At 33.3% G+C, this 23,760-nt stretch overlaps 1 protein-coding gene and 1 pseudogene across 1 annotated transcript; one reads left to right on the forward strand and one right to left on the reverse strand.

Moving 5' to 3' along the window:
• The first annotated feature begins 614 nt into the window (after nucleotides 1-614).
• Nucleotides 615-1,835, forward strand: LOC120139329 (cyclin-dependent kinase inhibitor 7-like). The gene is made up of 4 exons (XM_039154584.1): nucleotides 615-980; nucleotides 1,095-1,144; nucleotides 1,398-1,568; nucleotides 1,703-1,835. Exons 1-4 carry the CDS (start codon nucleotides 699-701, stop codon nucleotides 1,770-1,772), a joined length of 573 nt encoding a protein of 190 aa, XP_039010515.1. The 5' UTR covers nucleotides 615-698; the 3' UTR covers nucleotides 1,773-1,835.
• Nucleotides 1,836-3,184: 1,349 nt separating this feature from the next.
• On the reverse strand, nucleotides 3,185-7,463 carry LOC120139328 (annotated as a pseudogene).
• Between the last annotated feature and the right edge of the window lie 16,297 nt (nucleotides 7,464-23,760).

The following is a 23,760-nucleotide window of genomic DNA, read 5'->3' on the forward strand; positions in this document are numbered from 1 at the left end:
ATAAATTACATTGAAAAAACAATTACAACAATCAAACACTGAAAAATATTTCTGTAAAACTAATTATAACGACCTACATTCATCGCTACATATTTTTATTTAATATTCAATAACATAAATTTTAATGTAATAGTTGATCTCCTTCTTTGTAACTATTAAGAAAAAACCACAACGAGGGAAATAATTGTAGCAAGGCGAGAAAAATAGTACATAATCTATCAAAAGAAATGTTTTTGATAAAGAGTGCACTTTAAACCACACAACAATTACTCATAAAGTCTTTTTCCCAAACGGATTTTGCCAAACATTACCCTCATGATAATACAAGTCGTAGGCATCAACGTGCGTGGCATCATCTAATTAGTCAAAATTCGGCGCATTCACTTACACTTCCCAGATCCCCGTTACGGCGCCGTCAAACTCCCCCGTTACAGATTCCCCGTTGCTGTTACATGGAGCACCGTCACCCCCCCCCAATACAGCAATTCGAATCCTCACCGTTCAAACCATCCATCCCTCTCATCATCATCACCATCATCATTTCATCAAAAACTAACAAAAACAAGAAAACGAAAGCTAAAAACCAACCAAAAAACGAGTTATCTATCTCGCTCTCCAACTCTAACAAACAGATATATCTTCTTTTTCCCCTTATAAGGTATGAGGAGAAAGTGTAGAAAAAACGGAGAAATTAAGTTATGGAGCTATCCGACGTCGCAATTCAACCGCCGGCCATGGTGACAACCGGAACGACTCCGAAGAAATGCAAAAGGCTTAACGGCGATGGAAATTCAGAATTTAGAGTAGCTTCTTCTACGATCTCAATGACGTCGAGAAGCGGGAGAATTTTGGTGGATCAACGTCGACTAAACGAAAGTCAATGTTTGAGCCCTAATTTGGATCCTGATGATGACATGTCTTGCTGTCCAAGCAGTATCGGATCGAGTGAGAAAAGGAATATCCAATTGCCAGATCTGGAGGTATTTATACATTCATTAAAAATATTTGAAATGGTTTTCTTTATGAATCGTAGGAATCTCGTTTTTCAGCTCTAATTGCTGTTACTTAATTCGATAATTTTCAAAATTTTGCAGGGTGAGAGCATTGAAGTTGAAGCATCCGCGCATTTAAACTTCAGAGAAAGGTCTGTATAAATTATCAGGAATAAAATTTATTACTACGGAGTACTTATTTTATTTAGCAGTACTATTTAACTTACAGTAAGTTACTTTGTCCCGTCCCTTGAATTTTGAATTTCAAAAAGCAGCCGGTTGGTTAAATTTTTAAAATTTTCATTTTCCGTTTAAAATTCTCTCTTTCTTTCTTTCTGTGCGTGTGTATATATACATCTTCTATCAAATCATTTCGCTCTTCTCCGTCTCATGGGTGAATTCTAGCAGGAGAGAAACGACACCGTCAAGTGAGCAAGAAGACCTGGATTCAACGTCGAGGACATCAGAGGCGAACTCTCGCCGTAGATCAACGGTGGAGAAGATGCCAACTGAAGTTGAGCTTGAAGAATTCTTTGCTGCTGCTGAGAAACAAGTTAAAAAACAGTTCGCTGAAAAGTATGTTCATGCACATCCTCTTTAAAACCTAGACTTTATTTTCTGCTGTTTCAATTTTCTTAGGAACCAAACGGTAATTTCGATTTTCAAACTGAAAAAGAATCTCTTTTTTCCTTTCTGTTTACTGTTTTTAGGTATAACTATGATATTGTCAAGGACGAACCGTTGGAAGGACGTTACCAGTGGGTTCGACTCAATCCATGAAAGAAAAAACGCGAAATTTCAAACCAGAAAGACAAAGGAAAAAAAAGGAGTAATTTGTTTAGATGAAGAAAAAGAAAGATATAGCAGGCTCTATTTCTCATAGGTACTACTACTGATTTTTAAATTTCACCAGTCTCTAAATTCTAGGGTTTTTATTTTATGTACAGCAGGACTAATAACGAAGAAGAAATAAGCCGTTAATTGGTCCGTTATTGTTAATATACATGGGGTGAAATTCAGCTTGTAGAAGAACAAAATGAAGGCAGTTATTGAACCACGAAATTCCGTATGTTCTTGCTAATTTTAGGGAATTTCTAACCCTAAAATTTGTGCCTTTCTTCATGAATCTGCTAATGTATGCTGATTCTGCTTTCTTTGGTAACCCCCCCCCCCCCGGGGGGCTTCTTTTCCACAGCTTCTTCTAATTTGTTTTCTGCACTAATCTATTTTAGTTCGTTAAATTTTAAGGAGTAACATTAACAGCAAGTCTTTTATATATAAATCTTAATATTTTTATATTTGAAAATGTTATTAAATATATTATATTAATCAAAACATGAAAAATAAAGTAAAACTGAAAAAAAAACCACATTATGTTTTATTATTTACGCATGTTTGGAATTGATAATTATTTTTAATATATTGGTAATTATCTCTCTTCATAATGTATCTCTAAAGTTGAAATATGATTGTTTTTCTTCTTTAAAAATATAACATGTCCTAACACTATGTTTAAACTCTCTGAATTAATGTGTATTTTGCTAGCTAATGTGTATTTATTAAGATGAATTATATTTTTAAAGGATTAATTAAGTTGTATCAACAATTCTATAGATTATGAGGAGGAGAACGGGATCTATATTTTCTTTAAATTTGATAGTATAGAGGATGAAAATAAAAATAAATAAATTAGTTGTCATTTTTTTAAATAATTATAACTTAATATATTACATATAAATTAATATTTTCAGTCGATAAACATATTTTGTTAAGAAAATTTTTCACATTTTAGTTGTCTTTTTTTTAGTCTTATCTTAATCTGTCTTTCCTTATATGTCCCAGAAGCAGCGGATGTTAATTATGAATTCATGGAAATGCGTGCGTTGTCGTTTTGTTTGTTTCTTGGAATAAAAAATGAATGGAAAGCGGGCGATTTATTTAATACGCAACTATTCCTCTTGGATCTGCTGCCCTCCCCGACACACACTCCATTTTGCTGCTTTGTTGCCTTCCAACTCCCTTTGCATTGTTGACTCTCTCAGATTCCTCCTTCCTCGATTAATTTTTCAAAAATACCTCAACATTCTTTAATGTATGTTCAATTTACCAATAATTTTATACTAAATCATCATTAAAACAATTTTGAGTGAAATTTAATGACAAATGCATGTCTAACATTTCTCAAATAAGTGTTAGTTATACATGCAATGCAACGGCTGTAAAGCTATAGTCCTACACTTGTTCATGGCTTGAGTTTGATCTCATGGAATTACATAAAGGAACGCCCTGTTTTTCCGAAACATGTGCAATCAAATCCTTCACAACTTGTCGAAATCTCCTTCTATAAGTTGGCAATTTCGACATACTTCTTCCCATTCCAATCATCCTGTCATTTCACAATCACAAAAAGATTTCAGGAAGAGTTTGGGAAAAATTACTTAAATAATATTTGAAAAAAATATTTTTTTGGTGTACAGTGTTAGAAAAATTATTTTATCATCTAAAATAAACATTACATTACTTCATGAAAGACGCCCGGAAGACCCAACGATTTTTGGATTTTAGAAGACGTCCAGAAGACGTCTTCGAAAAATCGTCAAGTTTTTTAAGCGTCTTCTATGAGACACTGTAACATTCCCTTTGAATGAGAAATTAATTTTTCTAACATCTTACCTGAGAAATTTTTTTTCTTTCTCAAAGCATTATTTACAGAAAACTCTTAGATGAGTGTATAGATAATGAGTTTGTTAAAACCTTCTACTTATGCCTTCAATTTGAGCAGCTCTGAGAGAATCTTGAGGGGCCGAACTACCATTGTCCCAAGCATCCATGCGTTGTGTATTGGTGCCAAAAAGAACCATCTTCTCCAACAGCCTAACCTCGTTGTGCCCGAGGTCAATTACCCTGATTTGTTCTTGAGGACCATGATTGGGTTGAAGAACCAGTCTAGTATCTTGTCTTTTGGTCGGTTCAGATGGTTGATCTCAATATCATCCAGCATCAACAAACCATTAGAACCCGATCTGATGGAAGTGAGGAGAGTCTGCAAGAAACTGTAACAGGGGAGCCCAACATCGATAATGGCTGCTTCGTTACCATTCTTTGCCTTCAACCATTGTAACAGATCCAATGATGTTATTACTTCTGCTTCCAATAGTTCCTTCCCCCTTATTTCACACGATCTCATTATGTTCGACCATACCTGGGAATAAAATGACGATAGCAGAATTCAACCAGTCAGTCAAATGAAATTTTCACTCAGTTATATGCACAAATTTTGTTTCTAGAGTATTATATTTTATATTAATGTCCAATCATGTTTTGAACCTAAATATTGAATAAATGAAAAGTTGGAACAATATAATTAATTATCTCTCTTTCATATTAGGATTAAACATAATGATAAAATGTTTTCCTAAGATTTGACTAAATAGTTATTATGATCTCTATTTTTTTTTTCGAAGTATTTTGTCTCCTAATATTTTATTCATGAATAAAAAGGTTCCTTCATAGATGAAATATTAATCTTTTAGTCCTAAAATGAAACATTTGAGGGTCAAAATGTTCTAAAAAGGAAATCTTTTAGTCCTAAAATGAAACATTTGAGGGTCAAAATGTTCTAAAAAGGAAAAAAAATGAGCTAAAGTGATTATTTAGTGAAACATTAGAGGTAATTTTGCCCTTAAGAGACAAAATGCTCAAAAAAAAAAAAAGAGCTAAAGTGACTATTTAATCAAACATTAAACATAATTTTACCATAAAACGAATCAATGAGACCAAAATATTCTAAAATATAATAATTAAAATAATTATTTAATCAAATATTAGACATAATTTTACTATAAAACGAAACAATGAGAACAAAATATTCTAAAAGATAATAATTAAAATAATTATTTAATCAAATATTAGACATAATTTTACCATAAAACGAAACAATGAGACCAAAATATTCTAAAAGATAATAATTAAAATAATTATTTAATCAAATATTAGAAACATTTCTTGACATTATGCATTCTAATAATTGGCTTATTATTTAACCGAACCAAACAGCAGTTGAAACCAACTCTTTGTCACGTTTATGGGGGATTTTGCAAACCAAAGCTAACCACTTCAAACTTTTTAACTGTACAACCCAACATGTTGCATGTTTCATTAAGCAAGTTGCAGCAATTAAAGTATTGTCAATCCAATTGAAGAAACAAAAAGAAAATCAAATTGTATAGAGGTCCCTATAATATATAATTTTGAGGGATTAAGCCTTTTTATTAATTTGAAATTTTTAGTCCTTAAATTTTTGAATGACTATAAAAAGTTTATGAATGATTTGATGACAAAATGATTGAGGAAGCAACCAACCTGAACCATTCTGACTTCCTTGATTGCCTCTCTAACTGATACAGAACGAGCTAAGGTGGGCATAAGCATTGCAGGTGGTTCTCCCGATGTTGAACTGAATTTCCCACCCAGTCCTCCTACTGAATACTCTATTTCTGATCCATTTTTCTTTCGATATGAAGGCCTGGCTGTGAAATCAGCCCTTAGTTTTCAAACCATAATAATAATAAAAAAATAGGGCAAATAACACAAAATGATCACCAGACTATTTATGTATTCCAATCTCGTCATTTTCCGTTAAAAATCGACGGCCGTCTGAGCTTCTAATTGAGATATTATTATGTCGTTGAGCCAATATTTGAAAGCAGTGGCGATGTCAGTAGACCATTAAAATATAATTTTATCATATCTAAATCAATACGTAAACGTCTAGCTCAGACGACAACCAGTTTTTTAACAAAAAGGACGAGTATGAATAGTTAGGTGACTATTTTATAACTTTAATAGTTGGGATCAACAAAACATATATATATATATATATATATATATATATAAATGTTGAAAATTATTAGGAAAGGGTAAATTACTTGGGAAATATTGTCCCTTCCCTGAGATAAAGCCAATCATTTGTGTACTCATCAAATTCAGCAACCATTGCAATCACATATGCAACCCCTCTCTTGAATGATCTTTCCTGCAAAAATGCAACCCCACAAATATTTTCTTAAAATAAGCTCAATTATCAAATTCAAGACGTTTGTTAAAGCATTGATCGTGGCTGACCTGATATACGACGACCGATCCGTACAATCCGATGAAGAAGCTCGAAAATATAGCCATTAATATGCTCCCGATAACGACGATCGGCCACAGGAGGATTGTCAAACCAGCAATGGGGATGCATACTGTTTCAAGGAATGGTCCTTCTCTGCTAATGAGATCATGCGTTAGTCGAAACCATCCTTTGAATAACATGTATGGGCTCTTAACTATGGCTATTACAGTGTAAAAGGGAATTTCAACGATTAGTCCCAACAATCCGACAACGATAAGCCCCGGCACGTGAATCAACCTGCAATACAGATTCCGAACGATTTGTTAACTGCGATAATCGTGACTCGACCATAATTTAAGAAGCATTACCGTAGAGTTTGGAGTTCATTGGAGACAGGGGATTCACGTAGTTCCTTTAGGTACAGTGGATATGAGTGAAAACATAAATCATAGAAATCTCTGACCACAGTGCAACTTCCTTTGACAGTGTCCCATGTTCCATCCTGACCAGGTAATAAAAAATGAACCATAATCCAACCAGTGCTGTATTAATGAACAGAGAAGATTTTTAAGAAAACAAAACACAAGTCTGAATTACCACAACACAATGAAAGAATCTCTTGGACTCGTTGTCATGTCTGAAGGCTTCAAAAGATGAAACCCAAGGAGTGAAGAAGCCATAGCAAACCCCACCAATAACAGTTCCAGCTATGCTTAAAGCCAACCATATACCGAATAAAGCAGGCAAACCAATCAATATAGCAACTTTAAGGGGTGCATCCAATCTATTACACCTGCAATTACCAACCCAAGGTCAAGAAAGGTCGAAAAAATCGAACCCTTAGCCCCGAAATCGCAACCCGAGATTTCGATAAGTGCTAATCTGTGTTGATGAAATGAACCTTATGATTGTGTATACAGTCCATGCAATATGTGCAGGTAACAATCCAAGGATGACCCCCAAATTTCCTATTATTAGTATCAAAGCAGCAATAGGTCCAACTAGTAAACCTGGGAAACACCCAATGAAAAAAAACATCAAGATTCAAGAAAAACGTCCCGCAAATTGGATTGAACTAAAGAAAATTTTCCCGGAATAACATCAAGAGAAAGTAACAGAGAAACGAGATAGAACCTTTAAGAGCGCCGAGAAACAGAGCAGAACAAAAAGCAAACACAACGTAGGCAACCTTTAGCCAACCTGCTTGCATACAGTTCATGGCATCCATCTCGAAAACACCATGAGATTATGATTTTCTGATGATCTGAAGGACTTACTAAACGATATATCTTCTAGAAGGACATAAAGATGAAGCAAGAAATGGGACAAACAAAAAAGACCAGCGCCAACGCCTGCCCTGTAATAAAGGTTGACGACTCAATTAGAACTCCAATAAAGACACGAAACAACAAAAAGGGAATATAAAAATAGAACGCCAGATGATAAGGCCACGAGGAAATGTTCAATATTCAAACTTCCAAACAAAAAAGTCTTAAGACAGAGAAACAACTAGTTACTGTTTTACTTTAGAGTCTTATAATTCCAAGATATCCAGAAGATGATGAACAAAGAGAAACGAAGCTTGCCAATTCTTGTAATGATTTAAATATTCCACTCCCAGAATTCTGATTTAAAGCTAACAATTATGGCATATATCTAAAAAGGATTATGATAAAGCAAAGATTAAATAATGAATTAACAACCATTTATTCGGCGGATAGTATACGTTGTCTTTTTTAACTGCGTGGGTTTATGGCTTTAAAGGCTGCCTAAGTTTTTGGATCTACTTAGAGTTTTATTTTAGGGTAAACTATACATTTAATACTTAAACTATTAGTTTTGATCCATTTTAGTACCAAATATTTTAATTTTTTTCAAAATTATACCTAATGTTTAATTTTTGTTTCATTTTAGTGCTTCATTGTTAAAAACTTGACGTGTTTAGTACATAAACTATCAATTTTGGTTAAATTTATTACCTAAACTTTTAAAAAAATTAAAACTTAACATTAAATTTTGAACAGGGGTAATGAAATGAAACAAAAACTAAACTTTAGGTATGATTTTAAAAATTGAAAGTTTAAGTACTCAAATAAATCAAAATTAATAATTTAGGTACTAAACGTGTAATTTACCCTTTGTTTTATAATTTAAATTTTATTTGAATTTTTTATTCGAATTGAGTTGTTTGAATTCTTGTTTACATTTAATAATAAATATTTATAATGTTATGGTCCTAATTGATTCCAATTTAAATAATTTTTATAATCATATATGATATACATATATTTCTTCTTATGTAATATACATACATCATGTAGAGTTGAGAGACTCAAATCAAACTTAAAAATCAATCTATCAATTGTTAAAAGTTATAAATTATTCAAGTTATATTTTATAATTTAAATCTTATTTAAAAATTTTCAAATCAAATTAAATCAAAATTTTTAATGTCAACTCAAATTAAATAATTCAAAATTTTTAAACCCGATGGAGTTTTATTCACACCTAAATTAATCAGCTCAATGGTCAAACAAATAGGGGTTTATGTCTTTAAGCCGACGCAAAAGGGCAATAGGCTGCCAAGCTTTTGGGTTTACCGACTCCATGGTCAAACAAAATACATACATCATTCTTATTAATATAATAATGTTTTTTCTAAAGTAATCTTATAAAAATTTATATTCGGCAACTCATTTTCTCTGGCCTGGCATCTGGTGTCTTATAATAATAATAATAATTAAAAATACGTAAGGTATGATGTTAATGTGATGCTCATGCCTCATTTGATCGGCTGAAAATGTCAACATCTTTTAACAATTTTTATAAAACACGACATTTTTCTTTGACCCGTTTAAGACACGGGACTTCGAGCATGGACATTTGGGTCAGTAATATAGGGAAAATATTTTTTTCGTCGCCACTTGTATATATAAAATGCTACTATTAACAATTTATATATATATATATATATATATATATATATATATATACATTGCCAATTCCTCCTTTAATAAAAAATGTAACTTTCTTTTTAGAGTAATTCTTTAGTTTCTTTTAAAATATTGTCTTAAGTGCTTAACCACCAAAGTGACTAACCAACTTATTCTTACTTTCTTGTACTTTAAAACGACTCTTTACATCTGAGAGCCCCCAAAATATATAGAGACCTATATACTGACTCTTAACTGACTTTACAACTGAATTCATGAATATACATGCCATTTAAGAAACTTATGACATACTCTGCTCTGTACTGGATCTGACCTCGGTCTCTCTAAAGCTTTTCAACTGCTGTATCTACTAACCTGCCAACGGAAACATCTGAATGTTGAGCTAACTAGCTCAGCACCACACTAACAACTAAAACATATCATTGAAACGCTCAAGCTATCAAGTTTGCTGCTATATGGTCTACTGGTTTGGTTTGTTTTGCTTTGTTTTTAGTGTGTATACTCGTATACTCACTCTCTACTCTATGGTAGACATCATTGTGCGAATGAGGGTTCTGCATCTCGGAGCTCACACACTCCTCTAGTCTACCGAGAATGTGGACTCCAGAATCTCTCATCGGACACCACACTCTCGACTAGACCACTCCTTGAGTGTCGAACCTTGCACCCAAACTAGTCAGCTTAAAGTGCTTTACGCACTCCCTATGGATATCTGAACTGAATCTATACTTTCGACTCTGCTATCTTTTCTAAAGGAACTCGGGTCTCTTGGTCGTTTTCTCGAGCATTCAAACAAGGCTAGTCTTATTTCACCCTACTTTATTCTCGTTTCTACGTTTGAATTAAACATTAATAAATGTTCTCACTTGTAGTCTTATTTGAGAGAAATTACAAGCTTTTGGGAAACCTCACTTACCTCTAAACTTTCTCTTTACTTAAAGCCCATTTCTAAACCTTGGTATTGATAATGGCCTTACAATATCGATACCATCACTTTCCTCTACACTTACTCATACGTTAAAGCTCAGACCATACCCTTGGTATCGATACTAGCCTTACAATATCAATATCCTCTCTGCAGTATTGATACCCTTCCTATCGATACCCCTACAACTATTTCATCTATTTTAACCAAACTTTAAATACCTTCTATAACACTTATTCTAGTGTTTTAAACCTATTTGATCCCATTTATGGTCATACTATGGGTCTAGGCCTCTCGGGTAACATTTTGGACAAAACAGACTGAAAGTATCGATACTAGCCCAATAGTATCGATACTCCTGTAAAAGTTTCGAAACTTTAAATAAGTATTGATACTTTTAAACATTCTATTTTGCCAGTTTCAAAATTTTCTGGGAGTTTCGGAATTATGACCCAAAGGTTCGATACTCTTGAAAGAGTATCGATACTCCTTCCCAGAAACTCACGAATTTGCCCAAAACGAAGAACAAATATTGATATTATCCCTATAGTATCGATACTCTACTTGCAGAAGTCATAAAATACATACAAAAATGCTATATTTCAATCCCAAAGACCCTAGTGAGGTCCCTAAACATTCTTTAAAGTCTTATGTGATTACAAGGAACATAAATAAGGCTTTATATCATGCTTATAACATAAATCATGTAATCTACCATTAACATATAGCACTAAGCTTCATAACTTATTTTAAAGCTAGAACATTTATAATGATCACTAGGAGTATGAAAGAGTTGACAGCGTGTTATCTGGCCTCCTTCGTTGCTAAAATCTCCCTCAACTCAACTAGGAGTCACCTTACCTTTATCATTTTCTTTAGAACTTCACCCACCTCATTGGCTAATCAAAACAAAACTAGGGGTTACTAACTTGTCTCTGACTTAGAAACTAAGTTAAAACACTCTATACTACTTAATATTACTCAAAACAAGCTTAAATCTCTAGGTTCCTTTCAAACTGCCAAAAACTCATTTCGAAAACAAATTCTAAAACTCACAAAATGGAGCTTGAAACAAAACTTGGAGGATGGAGAGAAACATTCTTAACTTGGCCAAACAAATCTAAGATTGGAATGCTTGAAACTTGACTCTTGAAAGAAATAAGAAATGGAAACTAATGAAAAGAAGAAGAAGAATAGTGAGTGAGATATTAGGGGGGTTGGTTTACGTAAATTGATATAAAAGAGGGGGAAAGATATCAGCTTCAACAAAATGGGTAAACTACACTTTAGGTCCTTCACCTATTAACTCACTTTAAAACTATCTTTTAGTTTTAACTCTTGGGCCTACCTTAGGTCCAACACCTATATAACTTGGTCCAACTGCCTTGGGAGGTCTAATTGGCTTGACTTAAAGGTATCGGGTTGACCCAAACTACTAAATCTGGTTTCGGGGTATTACATCTCTTGATCAAGAAATGTTGACGATCATGTATAGTTTGATCTCCCTTTGTGGCAGTTTGTTGATACATTCATAACCATTTGTGGAGCAATTTATCTGATTGATTCTTTCAATTTCTACGCTTTCATCAATATTATTAAGTCCAGGTTTAAATAGAGACACTAGATTATTGATAGTTTCTAGATTTTTGTAAAAGATGAAACATGTATTTAAGAGGAGGTTTTGACTTTATTTTTATTAACGCCATTTAAGTTTTCATGTTGTGATTGTATTGCCTTCGTTATACCTCATCTCTTTATTTAATAAAAAGCTTAATTTTATTTCAAATATATATACCCCTTCTTGAGCCGAGGATGGGTCAAAAAGTATTCATATTTAACGACGGATCCAGTCAGCATGTCTTGTGCATGGCACACATGTGGACACTAAAAATAATACACTGTTAAAAATAGAAATCACGCTATATTCTCTCTCTATATGTACTATATAAGATATTATGGAGTCTAATTGTCATTCTAAAATTGTCTGTGATTGATCCATTTTTGACACGTGAAAATTGTCACATTCATATCATGCTGTTAAAAATACATCATTAGCTCAAAAGAAAGTTAACATACCTCAAAAATCAGATTAATAGTTTCAGATTAGATGTTGAGCTAGAAATTTCGTAATCAAAATTTTCATATAAATCGTGACTTATGCTTGAGAAAATTATTTTATTTTCACCAAAGGATTTCTTGTGTTGGCTAAACATTTTGAATTTTTGTTTTTTTCTTTATAAAATGATATAATGTAAGATTTTATGAGACTGATTTGATATACGGGACATAAAAATCGGACTTGTTAAAATTTTGATATGTTTCTAACATCTTCCTTTTCTTTTTGATAAGCAAGGTAAGTATGTGTTTAGATTCATTCGTTTGATGTAAATTTAAGAAAAATGATCAATATGCAGCCGATTTGTTCAAAAGTAAATTGGTAAATGATATGAGTTTCAGTAATGATACTAGTAATATTAGGGTATAAATATGATAATTATTGAGATATATTGCCATGCAAAAATAGACTTAAATTATCATGGTTGAATTTCTTACAAAGAAATATGCTTTTAAGTATGTATTGACATATGATATGAGCCTATTAACATTCAACAATGTTGAGTGCACACCTAAGCTTGTGTTTATGTTAAAAACGATGTTATGACAATATTTGAACATGTCATATAGGATATTATGAGTATTAATAATTAGTCTTTGCATGCACTGAGGTTTCATTCAATATAATTGACATGCCCTAGGATGTTTCAACACTTAGTGTCGTTTTAAGTCTTCAATTCATTCTAGTCTTTGAATCAATTTAGGGCTTTGGCTAGGTTTAGGTCTTCAAATCATTTTAAGGCTTTGATTCATTTTAGTGGTTTATCCATATTCCTATACCCATTGCGTCATATTAGTAACCTATAATTTAACATTATGATAAATTGACACATTTGAGCATTTTATTTCATATGAAATGTAATAAAATCAAATTTTAAAGTCAACACATGAGAATTTGTAACACGAAAAAATTCCATGCTAGTAGTTTCGGATTTTACCCGAGAGGTAAGTGGACCCCACAAATTTTATAATTTAAGTCGTTGGGATTATTAGGGTTGGACTTGGGCCCAATTAACCATAAAAAGGAGATTTTCCATAGTAGAAATATAAGGAGGACCAACACAGTAATTAGCCTATTTTCAAAAAGATTTTTTATTTCTTCATATTCTCATTCTCTTCATTTCTCCTTTTTCTCTTTCCCCTCTTCTTCCTCTCCAAGCCATAGCAAAGGTAAGGTTTTTGAGCCTCTTTTATATTCAAATTCGTCCTAATTAAACCCCCAACAATATAGTTGTAAAGATTCAAACTTGGGTTTTATTTTGCAAGAAAAAGAGGGGTTTTATCACCCAAGTCATGGTGAAGGATGATTTCTAGCTAAAAGAGCTCTATTTCGGGATTCAATCAGCAAGACAGTGTATTTCTAATCCTTTAGAGTATTAAGATTTCATGAATTTCAAGAATTTGCTAAGATTTTTGTAGATGAGCATATTAAGGTTTAAACTTGATTTCAAGATTAAATCACGTTTTAGGTGTTAATAATGTGTTTTTAAGACACCTTAAGAACCTAAACAACTCACTAAAACTTCTGAACAAGATTAGAAACCAACCTAAGTCATTTAGGATGATTTTGGGTGTTTTCCCGAGCCTAAAATATTAGTTTCAAGGTTTGAGTATCGATACTGGTTAAATTAAGGCTAAAATTAGGGTTTTTAGAGGGGAGTATCAATACTTACAAGGTGAGTATCGATAAGAAGTATCGATATCGAGGCCCCATTTTCGCAACAAAATACATTTTTGGTCCTGATACTTATAGAGGTATTGATATTTAACCCTAGGGTATCGATACTACAGCTAGAGTATCAATACTACCCATTTTGTGTAATCATATTCGACCCGGTTAAGGTCCGTGAGAGCTAAGAATGGTCCGTAAGGATAAGACTTAGTCCGTGAACGATGTAAATGGCCAAAGGCGCTTAGTGATACTCGTAGGAGTGGGTTACAACCAGTGTAACCATAGCAGACGTAATGTGTCCAAGTATCTTCAGTGAGCACGTAACATATATTTATGGATGGAGGATTAGTGCACAGGGTGTACCGACGAGAGGTATGTAATAACCTAAACTAGTACGACATACATCCGACAAATTAGAATGCCAAACAGAACCACCAGTGTGGCTAACCAAAATTTTCTTGACTTTTTTTTAAATAAAATGATTACTTTGAAAATACTCATAGTAAAATAATTAACCATAGTTATATAAAATCTTTACATTAGGAGCTCCCAAAATAATTAAAACAAAATACACATACCACTTTAAAATGAGTTATGACTCAAATATACAAAAGAAGAGGTATACAAATATACATGCCCTCTAAAAGATAATCTTGAGGCTACTCTACACTGAATCTCGATCTAGACCTCTACTAAACAAAACGCTCCTCCTCCTTCTACTAACATGCGTAAGGAAACAAATTCCAAACGCTGAGCTCACTAGCCCAGTGCCACACTAGCAACTAAGCCATACTAAGAGTGTTAAATAGATGCTTAAGCTAACTGGTAAAAATGCAACAGTGAGTATAATCATATACTGCACTCTCTACTCTATGGTAGACACAATGGTGTGGCTGAGGGTTCTACATCTCAGAGCTCACACACCCCTCTGGTCTACCAAGGATGAGGCCCAAAATCTCTCCATCGAACGCAACACCCTCGACTAACCTACCCCTCACGAGTGTCGAACCTCGACCTTAGTTAGTTAGTTTAAAGTGCATCGCGCACTAGCTAAGGATATCCAGACTAATTCCATTTATCGATACTAGTATCATTTATAAAGTAACCCAGGTGTCCTGATCGTTTCTCGAGCATAACAACCAAGGCTTGTTTTATTTAATCCTAGCAGTTATTGTTGCTATCATTTTGATATAAATTATTGTTATCATTTGGAGTCTTATATGTTATTAATCTGAGTATGCCGGGTACCTCGAGTTGATCCCTTAATCTTTGGATTAATTATCCAAAAATGTTTGTGGGTGCCGATACTGACCCTTCAGTATCGATACTAAACCTTTGGTATCGATATCCACCTGATGGTATTGATACCCCTAGACTGGTATAAGCTATTTGGGTAAGGTAGTATTGATACTCTAGGCTAAGTATGATACTCTGGTGTTGGGTATCGATACTTGCCTCAGTATCGATACCAAATTTAGGTTTGATGTTTTAAAAAATACCTTAGTATCGATACCCCTATGGGGATTATCGATACAACTTCCCTGGTATTGCTACCTATAAATGAGTATTGATACTACTTCTTTAAAATTTCTTAGTTTTTACTTGAAAAATGAACAATATCGATATTGTTCTTACATTATCGATAACATCGCTACAAAGTGCCCTATTTTGGCACGAAAACAGTTCACTAGCCACCTAAAAAGTCCCATTGAGGTCCCAGTTAGTGTTTAAATGTTTTATTTGATATTAGCGATCATAAAGAAGGCTTTAAACATGCTAAAATCACAAAAATGAAATCTACCATGAATACTCCAAAACTAAACTCTAAACTTAGAATGTATCTCTATGACTCGTAAGTGATATAAAGAAGTTGTAAATGTGTTATCTTGAATTCTTAGCCGCTAGGAAAGCCCTCAAATCACCCAAGGGATAACTTCTCTTTCCCTTTTGCTCTTGAACTTTCTCTTGCTTCTTTAACTAATCAAAGGTAATAAAAGGAATTACTAACTTGACTAGGTGGTTGGATTAAATTTAAGAACACTTTCTATAACTTGAATATACTAAAAATGAACCAGAATTCATAAATTCTCTTAAACCTCTCAAAAACCCATTTTGGGAAACTAAGTGAAAAACTTAAGAAATGGGGCTTGAATTGAAGCCCTTTGATTGGAGATTACCATGCTTACCTTAATAACACTTAAGTAGACTTTAAATCCTTGATACTTTCACCTGAAAGAGGAATAAAAAGAGAAGGAAGATGAGATGAAGAGAAGAGTGTTTTGGTGAGTGTTTTAGGGGAGTGGTTACCTGAAATCATATAATATAGAAGAGGGTTTCATCTTTAAAAAATAACAAGGATAAACGGAACCTTTGGTCCCTCCTCATTTTATTTCATAATATTCTCATCACACCTCTTTAGCTCTTGGGCCTAACTTCAAGCCAACTAACACTAAACTTTTTCTAAAATAATAATAATATATCCTTTAGGCTTAAATTATGGGTCTCGAGTCATTCAATGGCGATTTGAGGAAAAATGTAGTAATAACGACTAAAATATCGCTACCTACAAATGAACCCGAGTCAGATATTGGGCCAACCAGAACCATAAAGAGTAAATAATAAACATAGAAATCGCCTTGAAGTCTTGAAACGTGTAGAGATATCCCATATTCAGAGAATGATTAAAATAACCTTAAATAACATATAACTAGATCAATATAGAATAACAGTTGTAACATATTAATTAACCCTCGCTTAATGTTCTAGAAGAGAGAACGAGCGAGATATAAACTAGAAATAGAAATAATAATAATAACAACTAGAAACAATAAATAGCTAGGATGTCTCATATGTGCTTAATTTAGTTATTATTTTGCTTTTAAATTGCTCATTGATCATTGGTTCTTGTGACATATTTGTTCGTTTTGATTCATTTTCTATACATGACACTAGATTATGGAAAATGCACTTAAAGGGAAGAATTATGCATTTTTTATTTTCAGAATCAAAGCTGGATTAGTGACCATGACTTTGGGCATGATGCATCTGACGAGGCGATGATTCAGCACCTTCTAGAAGGTCCAATCAGCGCTTCTAGAAGAACAAATAGATCAGGCACACGTTTCTACAATTCGAAATTGAATTAAAAATGTTTTAGGATATTATTTTAAATATTATATTTTATCTTATCTTTATTTTTAGTATTTTAGTTTAAATAGTTTTAAGTATTTTCATTAGGATTTATTTCTTTATTTTAGGAATTATCTTTACCTTGTTTTTAGGATTTTGAAGGCTATAAATACCGTCTCACGGTAAGCCTAAAAACATAACTCTATAATTGAGAATTTATTATTCTTCTTCTTTCTAGTTTTATAAAGTTCTCTTTTCTTTTCTTTTCAAGTTTTCATTTTTTATTTTATTTTAAGTTTTATTTTTAAACATGCTAAGTATGACTTTTTTCATGCTTAGCTAATTTTCTTTTAAGCCGAAGGCTAAAGCGATGGCTCAATTCCAAACGTAAGAATTGTAAGGCACTTAAATCGCTTCAAATATCTCTCTCAGTTTTTTGGGCTTATTTTCAAATCAAAACAATTTTCAAACCAAAAAGTCGACGTTGGTATGGATGTTGTTATGTTTAACATGGGAGGAAGAATCGACTTATTGAAGCACATTCGACTTCCTGGGAAGACACTTAGCAAAATTGTTTGCTAAGAGGAAACTGAGATCAGAACCAGTTATTGTTGAAACAACATAATCCGAGTCAGCAACTTTTCGAGCCACAACGTTTTTAGATCTACACATTGTTGTTACTTAGATCAATTCACAAATCGATATTAAAGATTGCACTTGAGGTACTCGGTATACAAAGCATAGTCACAAGGATTTGTCCTTGTAGACAAGTGATGACGTGAATCCTGAAGTAAATATCTATTTCGATGATCCGAGGAAATTGAGTCAAAGCTGAAAGCCTGAGGTTACTTTTTACAATAAGTCTTCTTTTTAAACTCTAATTACTATTTTAATTATTATTTATTTATTATTTGCCTTTATCTTAACTTTAAATAGTTTTTTCAGAACCCTCTATTTATCTTTTTCTTATCTTAATTTTTATTTTTATATTTTTATTTATTTTTTTATCTTAAATTTCATCCCTATCCTAACTCTACCGTTTAGAAACAAAACTAAATAAAAAAGTACAGAGTCTGTGGGATCGACCCTTACTTTCCACTTGCTATATTTTCTTTATATTTATTTTGGGATTAAGGAATTATTCTGACACGAAAATGACGCGCGTCAAATTGGCACCGTTGTCGGGCACTAACGACAAATACTGATTTATTTCTCTTTGTTTTTGATTTATGACCACAAGAAACCCAGAAGAATTAGTAGATTTGACCCAGAATCGAAGCTCGAGCATGAAGAATCCATGCGCAAACGCTTCGAGAAAAAAGAAAATGACAAGAAGTACAAAGTTCAAAATATAATCAAATTTGGAGACAGACTCTGAAATAGATGCATATAACGAAGATCAAATCTTGTTGGCAGAAGAAGAACAAATGATCATCGAGCTAGCCGCAGCTCCTGTCACTCAGACACCATTATGCATCACTTTTCCTAATGTTAGGACTCCATTTCAATTAAAGACGGGACTTATTCATCTTCTTCCCACTTTCCATGGCCTTCCCAATGAAAATCCGTACAAACACTTATTGGAATTCCACATGGTTTGCACTAGCACGAAACCACTTGGAGTTACCGAAGATCAAATTAAATTGAGAGCTTTCCTTTCTCTTTAGCCGGCTTGGCTAAAGACTGGTTATTTTATTTACCTCTAAATTTAGTTAATTCATGTGCTAACATGAGTCGAATTTTTCTTGACAGGTTCTTTCCAGTGGCTAAAGCAAGCGAGTTACGAAGGAACATTCTCTCCATTCATCAAAAGAGCAAAAAAGTCTTTATGACTATTGAGAATGATTTAAAAAGCTTTACGCAAGTTGTCTACAACACGGATTAAGTGAGCAAACATTACTTCAATACTTTTATGAAGTTCCTTTACCTATGGAGATGAAAATGGTAGATGCCGCTAGCGGAGGAGCATTAGTCAACATAACCCCAACAACAACAAGAGTTGATTTCAACCATGACCGCCAATTCTCAACAGTTTTCAAGTGAACCCAGCTGACGGGTTCACGAGATAAGTACCTTTTCCATTGAAAATAAATTAGACAAATTAACTGAAGTAGTTAATTCACTTATTGCAGGAAAATATGGGGCTACAAGAGCATGTGGGATATGCACGAAGCTGTACCATCTGACAGACTACTGACCGATGATACAAGAAGAAGGAAATACATAAATCAATGTCATAGGAAACTTTTCAGGTCCTCTACAGAGACCATACAACCCATATAGTAATACTTATAATCCGGGATGGCGAGACCACCCAAATTTCAGCTATGCGCCGAATCAAAGGCTAACTTATCAAACAAGACCTCCTCCTCAACAACAAACATAGAAACCATCATTAGAGTAAATCATAGAAAAGTTAGCAATTTCACAAGAAAAACTGGTTGCATCCCAGGAAAAATTCCAAAGCCGAGCCGAAATATATTTTCAAGAGTTGGATAAACAAGTGATCCGACTGGCTCAAATTGTGGGGAAATTGGAGTAACAAGGAAGACCACCCTTTTCATCAAGATTGTTAAAGTGTGATAAAAGAGCTGAAGAAAGGGAGATCTTAGAGGTGTTCCAAAAAGTTCAAGTTAACATACCTTTTCTTGAGGTAATTCGACAAGTACCAAGGTATGCTCGATTTTTAAAGGAGCTTTGCACCACAAAGAGGAAATTAATGGGGCACAAAAAGGTAAATTTGGGAGAACATGTTTCCGTATTTTTCAACGAAAGCTCCTACAAAAGATGAATGATCAAGTTATGTTCTACATACCTCGTAAAATAGGTAATTTTATAATTAAACGTGCAATGTGTGACTTAGGAGTTTCAATTAACGTTATGCCATTTTATATTTATAAAATGATTACTAACGAGCCTTTGAAGGAAATAGGAGTAATCATTAGTTAGCTGATCGGTCCGTGATCTATCCAGTGGGAATGATGGAAAACGACTTAGTGAAGGTCCATGTATTAATTTTTTCCTGCAGATTTCTATGTCATCGACATGGAACATGATAGGTCAGATACTTATTTCGAAGTACTTTTAGGTCGAGCATTCCTAAGCAACGCACATACAAAGATCGATGTTAGAAGTGGTATACTGACAATGGAATTCGATGGTGAGGTTGTTGAATTTGATGTTTACAAAGCAATGAAATACCCGGATCGAGTTGAAAGAATTAATTCTGTTAATATTTTAGATCCTTTAATTGTGAATATATTGAATCTAATTTTTCTTATAATCTTTCCAGGGATCTTGAACTTTGCCACAAAGAGGAAAAAAGGGAGTTTGAAAATATTTATTCAATCGATTTTGATTTATTTTTAACTTCCTCTGAAACTAAAATTTTACCTTCTATTTTGTAGGCACCTGAGGTAAAATTAAAGCTGTTACCAGAACACTTGAAATATGTCTTTTTAGGCGAAAATGGAACCTTACCAGTGATCATTTCAAATAAATTATCCGAAGAAGAAGAGGAAGCTTTGGTAACGTTATTGTGTTTGTACAAAGAAGCCATAGGATGAACCATTTCCAACATTAAAGGATATGTCCCTCAACTTCCCTGCACAAGATCAAAATTGAAGAAGGAGCAAAGCCATCATGAGAAGGACAACGCCGATTAAATCCACCAATAATGGAAGAAGTAAATAATGAAATTCAGAAACTCAATCATGCTGACGTAATCTATCCGATATTAGATAGTAATTGGGTAAGTCCGATTCATGTGGTTCCCAAGAAAACGGGAGTCACAGTGGTCAAAAATTAAGAAGGGTAATTAGTGCCAACAAGAGTTCAAAATAGATGGCGAGTCTACATTGATTACAGGAAATTAAACTCTCTTACCCGAAAATATCATTTTCCTCTTTCCTTTATAGACCAAATGATTGAAAGATTAGCTGGGAAAACTCATTATTGTTGCCTTGATAGTTTTTCAGGTTTTTTCCAAATCCCAATAGCGTTAGAAGATCAAGAAAAACAACTTTTACTTGTCTCTTTGGTACATTTGTATATAGATGAATGTCCTTTGGCCTTTGTAATGCATCGACCACCTTCCAAAGATGCATGTTGAGTATATTTTTCGACTATGTGGAGAATGACATCGAAGTCTTTATAGATGACTTCACGGTTTATGGTAATTCTTTTAGTGAGTGTCTTGATAGTTTAACTAATGTGCTTAAAAGATGCTTAGAGTATATCCTTGTTTTAAACTATGAAAAATGTCATTTTATGGTTGATAAAGGGTTAATTTTAGGTCATATTGTTTCCTCAAAAGGGATTGCGGTTGATAAAGCTAAAACATATATTATAGGCTCACTTCCTTACCCCAAACTTTGAGGGAAAGTCGTTCTTTTCTTGGCCATGCAGGATTTTACTGTAGGATTATTAAAAACTTTTTGAAGATAGCACAACCTTTATGCAATGTTCTCCAAAATGATCAAGACTTTGATTTTGATTCAAAATGCAAGGCATCTTTTGATTCAAAATGCAAGGCCTCTTTTGATTCATTAAAGAAAAAGCTTATTTTAGCCCCAATTATTCAACCACCAAATTGGAATTACCCCTTTGAACTTATGTGTGACGCATCAGATACTAGCGTTGGACAAAAAATAGGCAAAGATCCACATGTCATAGCCTATGCATCCTAAACTTTGGACTCGACTCATAAAAATGATTCAACTACGGAAAAAGAACTTTCTGCTATGATTTTTGCTTTAGAAAAATTTAGATCTTATTTGCTTGGCACTAAAATTAATGTTTTTTCTGATCATGTAGCTTTAAGGTATTTGATGAGCAAAAAGGAAGCAAAACCGAGGCTTATCCGATGTATCTTACTTCTACAAGAATTCAACCTGTAAATTAAAGACAAAAAGGGGTGCGAAAACTTGGTAGCTGATCATTTAAGCCGAATTCCCCTTCCTCTAACTGATTCACCATTTCGAGAAGAATTCCCTAAAGAAAATCTTATGGTGGCACAAAACATAACTCCATGGTTTGCGGATATGGTTAATTATTTGGCCACAGGAAAGTTAACATTAGATTTGCTGATAGCTGAAATCAATAGAATTAAACAAGAATCCTTATATTATATTTGGGAAGATCCTTATTTATGGAAAAACTGCTCGGATCAGGTAATTCGATGATGTATTTTCGAAAATGAGGTAAATTCAATTTTACAATTTTGTCTCTCTTACTCTTGTGGGACCAAACGTATATCCCATAAAATTCTTGAATGTCGTTTCTTTTGGCCTCACATCTTTCGAGATTCTTATTTGTTCTGTGAAACTTGTGAGAGATGTCAATGTATAAGTAATTTGGTCATTTTATTTGTGAAATTTTTAATGTTTGGGGAATCGATTATATGGGTCATTTGGAAATACTTATATTATTTTAGCTTTATATTATGTTTATAAATGGATGGAAGCTAAGGCTACCAGGAATAATGAATCTAAAACTAGAGTTAATTTTTAAATTCTATTTTTTCCAGGTTTGGTACACCACGGGCTATAATAAGCGATAGAGGAACTCACTTCATTAACCAAGTAATAGAGTCACTAATGAAGAAATTTGGACTAACTCAAAGAATTGCTACCGCTTACTATCCACAAACAAATGAACATACAGAAGTATTGAATCGGGGAATTAAAATAATTCTTGAAAAAATTGTTAACCCAGATCGAAAGAACTGGAGTTTAAAAATTAACTGACGAACTTTGGGCATATCGAACCTCTTATAAAGTTCCTATTGGAATGTCACCATACCAGCTTGTTTTCGGTAAACCGTGTCATTTACCGATTGAGTTAGAACATCGAGCTTATTGGGTTGTTAAACATTGTCACATGGACATGGATGCAGTTGGTGAAGCTTGAAAATTACACATTCAAGAACTTGAGAAAATTTGAAGAAAATGCTTATGATAGTGCTTGAATAATTAAAGAAAAAACAAAAGAATTTCATGATAATCGAATTTTTTTAAAAACATTTTGTAGGAAAACTCATATCAAAATGGCTTGGACCATTTACAGTGACTCAAGTATTTCCTCACGGTGCTGTTGAAGTTGAAAATAACTTAGGAGTTCGATTTAAAGTTAATGGTCAAATGTTGAAGCTGTATTATGAAAATGCTCTGGTTGGTCTAATTGAAGAAATCAATTTAGAGGAAACCACAGTCTAAAAAAATCAGGTCGTCGAGCTTTACGACGTTAAAAAAGTGCTTGATGGGAGACAACCCATTTCGTTTCATTTTTGTTTTATTATTTTAGCATACTTTATTTCATTTTTCATTTATTTCATTCCATTTTATTTTATTGTATCAGATGCTTAATTTTATTTTATTTTTCTCCGAACATATTCAAATTCTGATCGAATATATAATGAAGAAGTATTGTCTCATGTCTAAAGACAAGAAGCAGGCGTATGTTAGCATAACGCAACCCATTGTGGCACACCATATCATTCCCCAAGTAAAATTTTTTCCCTCTTCTGCCAAACATTCTAACTTGGGGATGGGTTTGAATTTTTTTTCAATTTTCGGTGAGACCCACCTTATCATTTCACCTATCACTATCTACACATTTCTATAATTTTAAACCAACTTCAATTATTCCACACTTTGATAAGCCAAACTTCTCCATCCACCTAACTTCTTTTTGTTTACTTTTATTATATTATTGTCTTCCATGAACCCACATATCAATTTTAACCTCTTTTAAAATTCAAACTCTTCATTTCCTTTATATCCCACGTGACCTAGCCCTTATTAAATAAAACCAAAACTTTTTCCTTCTTCATTCTTTCTTTACCAGCTGCACAACAC

The sequence above is a fragment of the Hibiscus syriacus genome, unplaced genomic scaffold, assembly GCF_006381635.1.
Source record: "Hibiscus syriacus cultivar Baekdansim isolate YM2019G1 unplaced genomic scaffold, ASM638163v2 tig00110744_pilon, whole genome shotgun sequence".
NCBI classification, from domain to species: Eukaryota; Viridiplantae; Streptophyta; class Magnoliopsida; order Malvales; family Malvaceae; genus Hibiscus; species Hibiscus syriacus.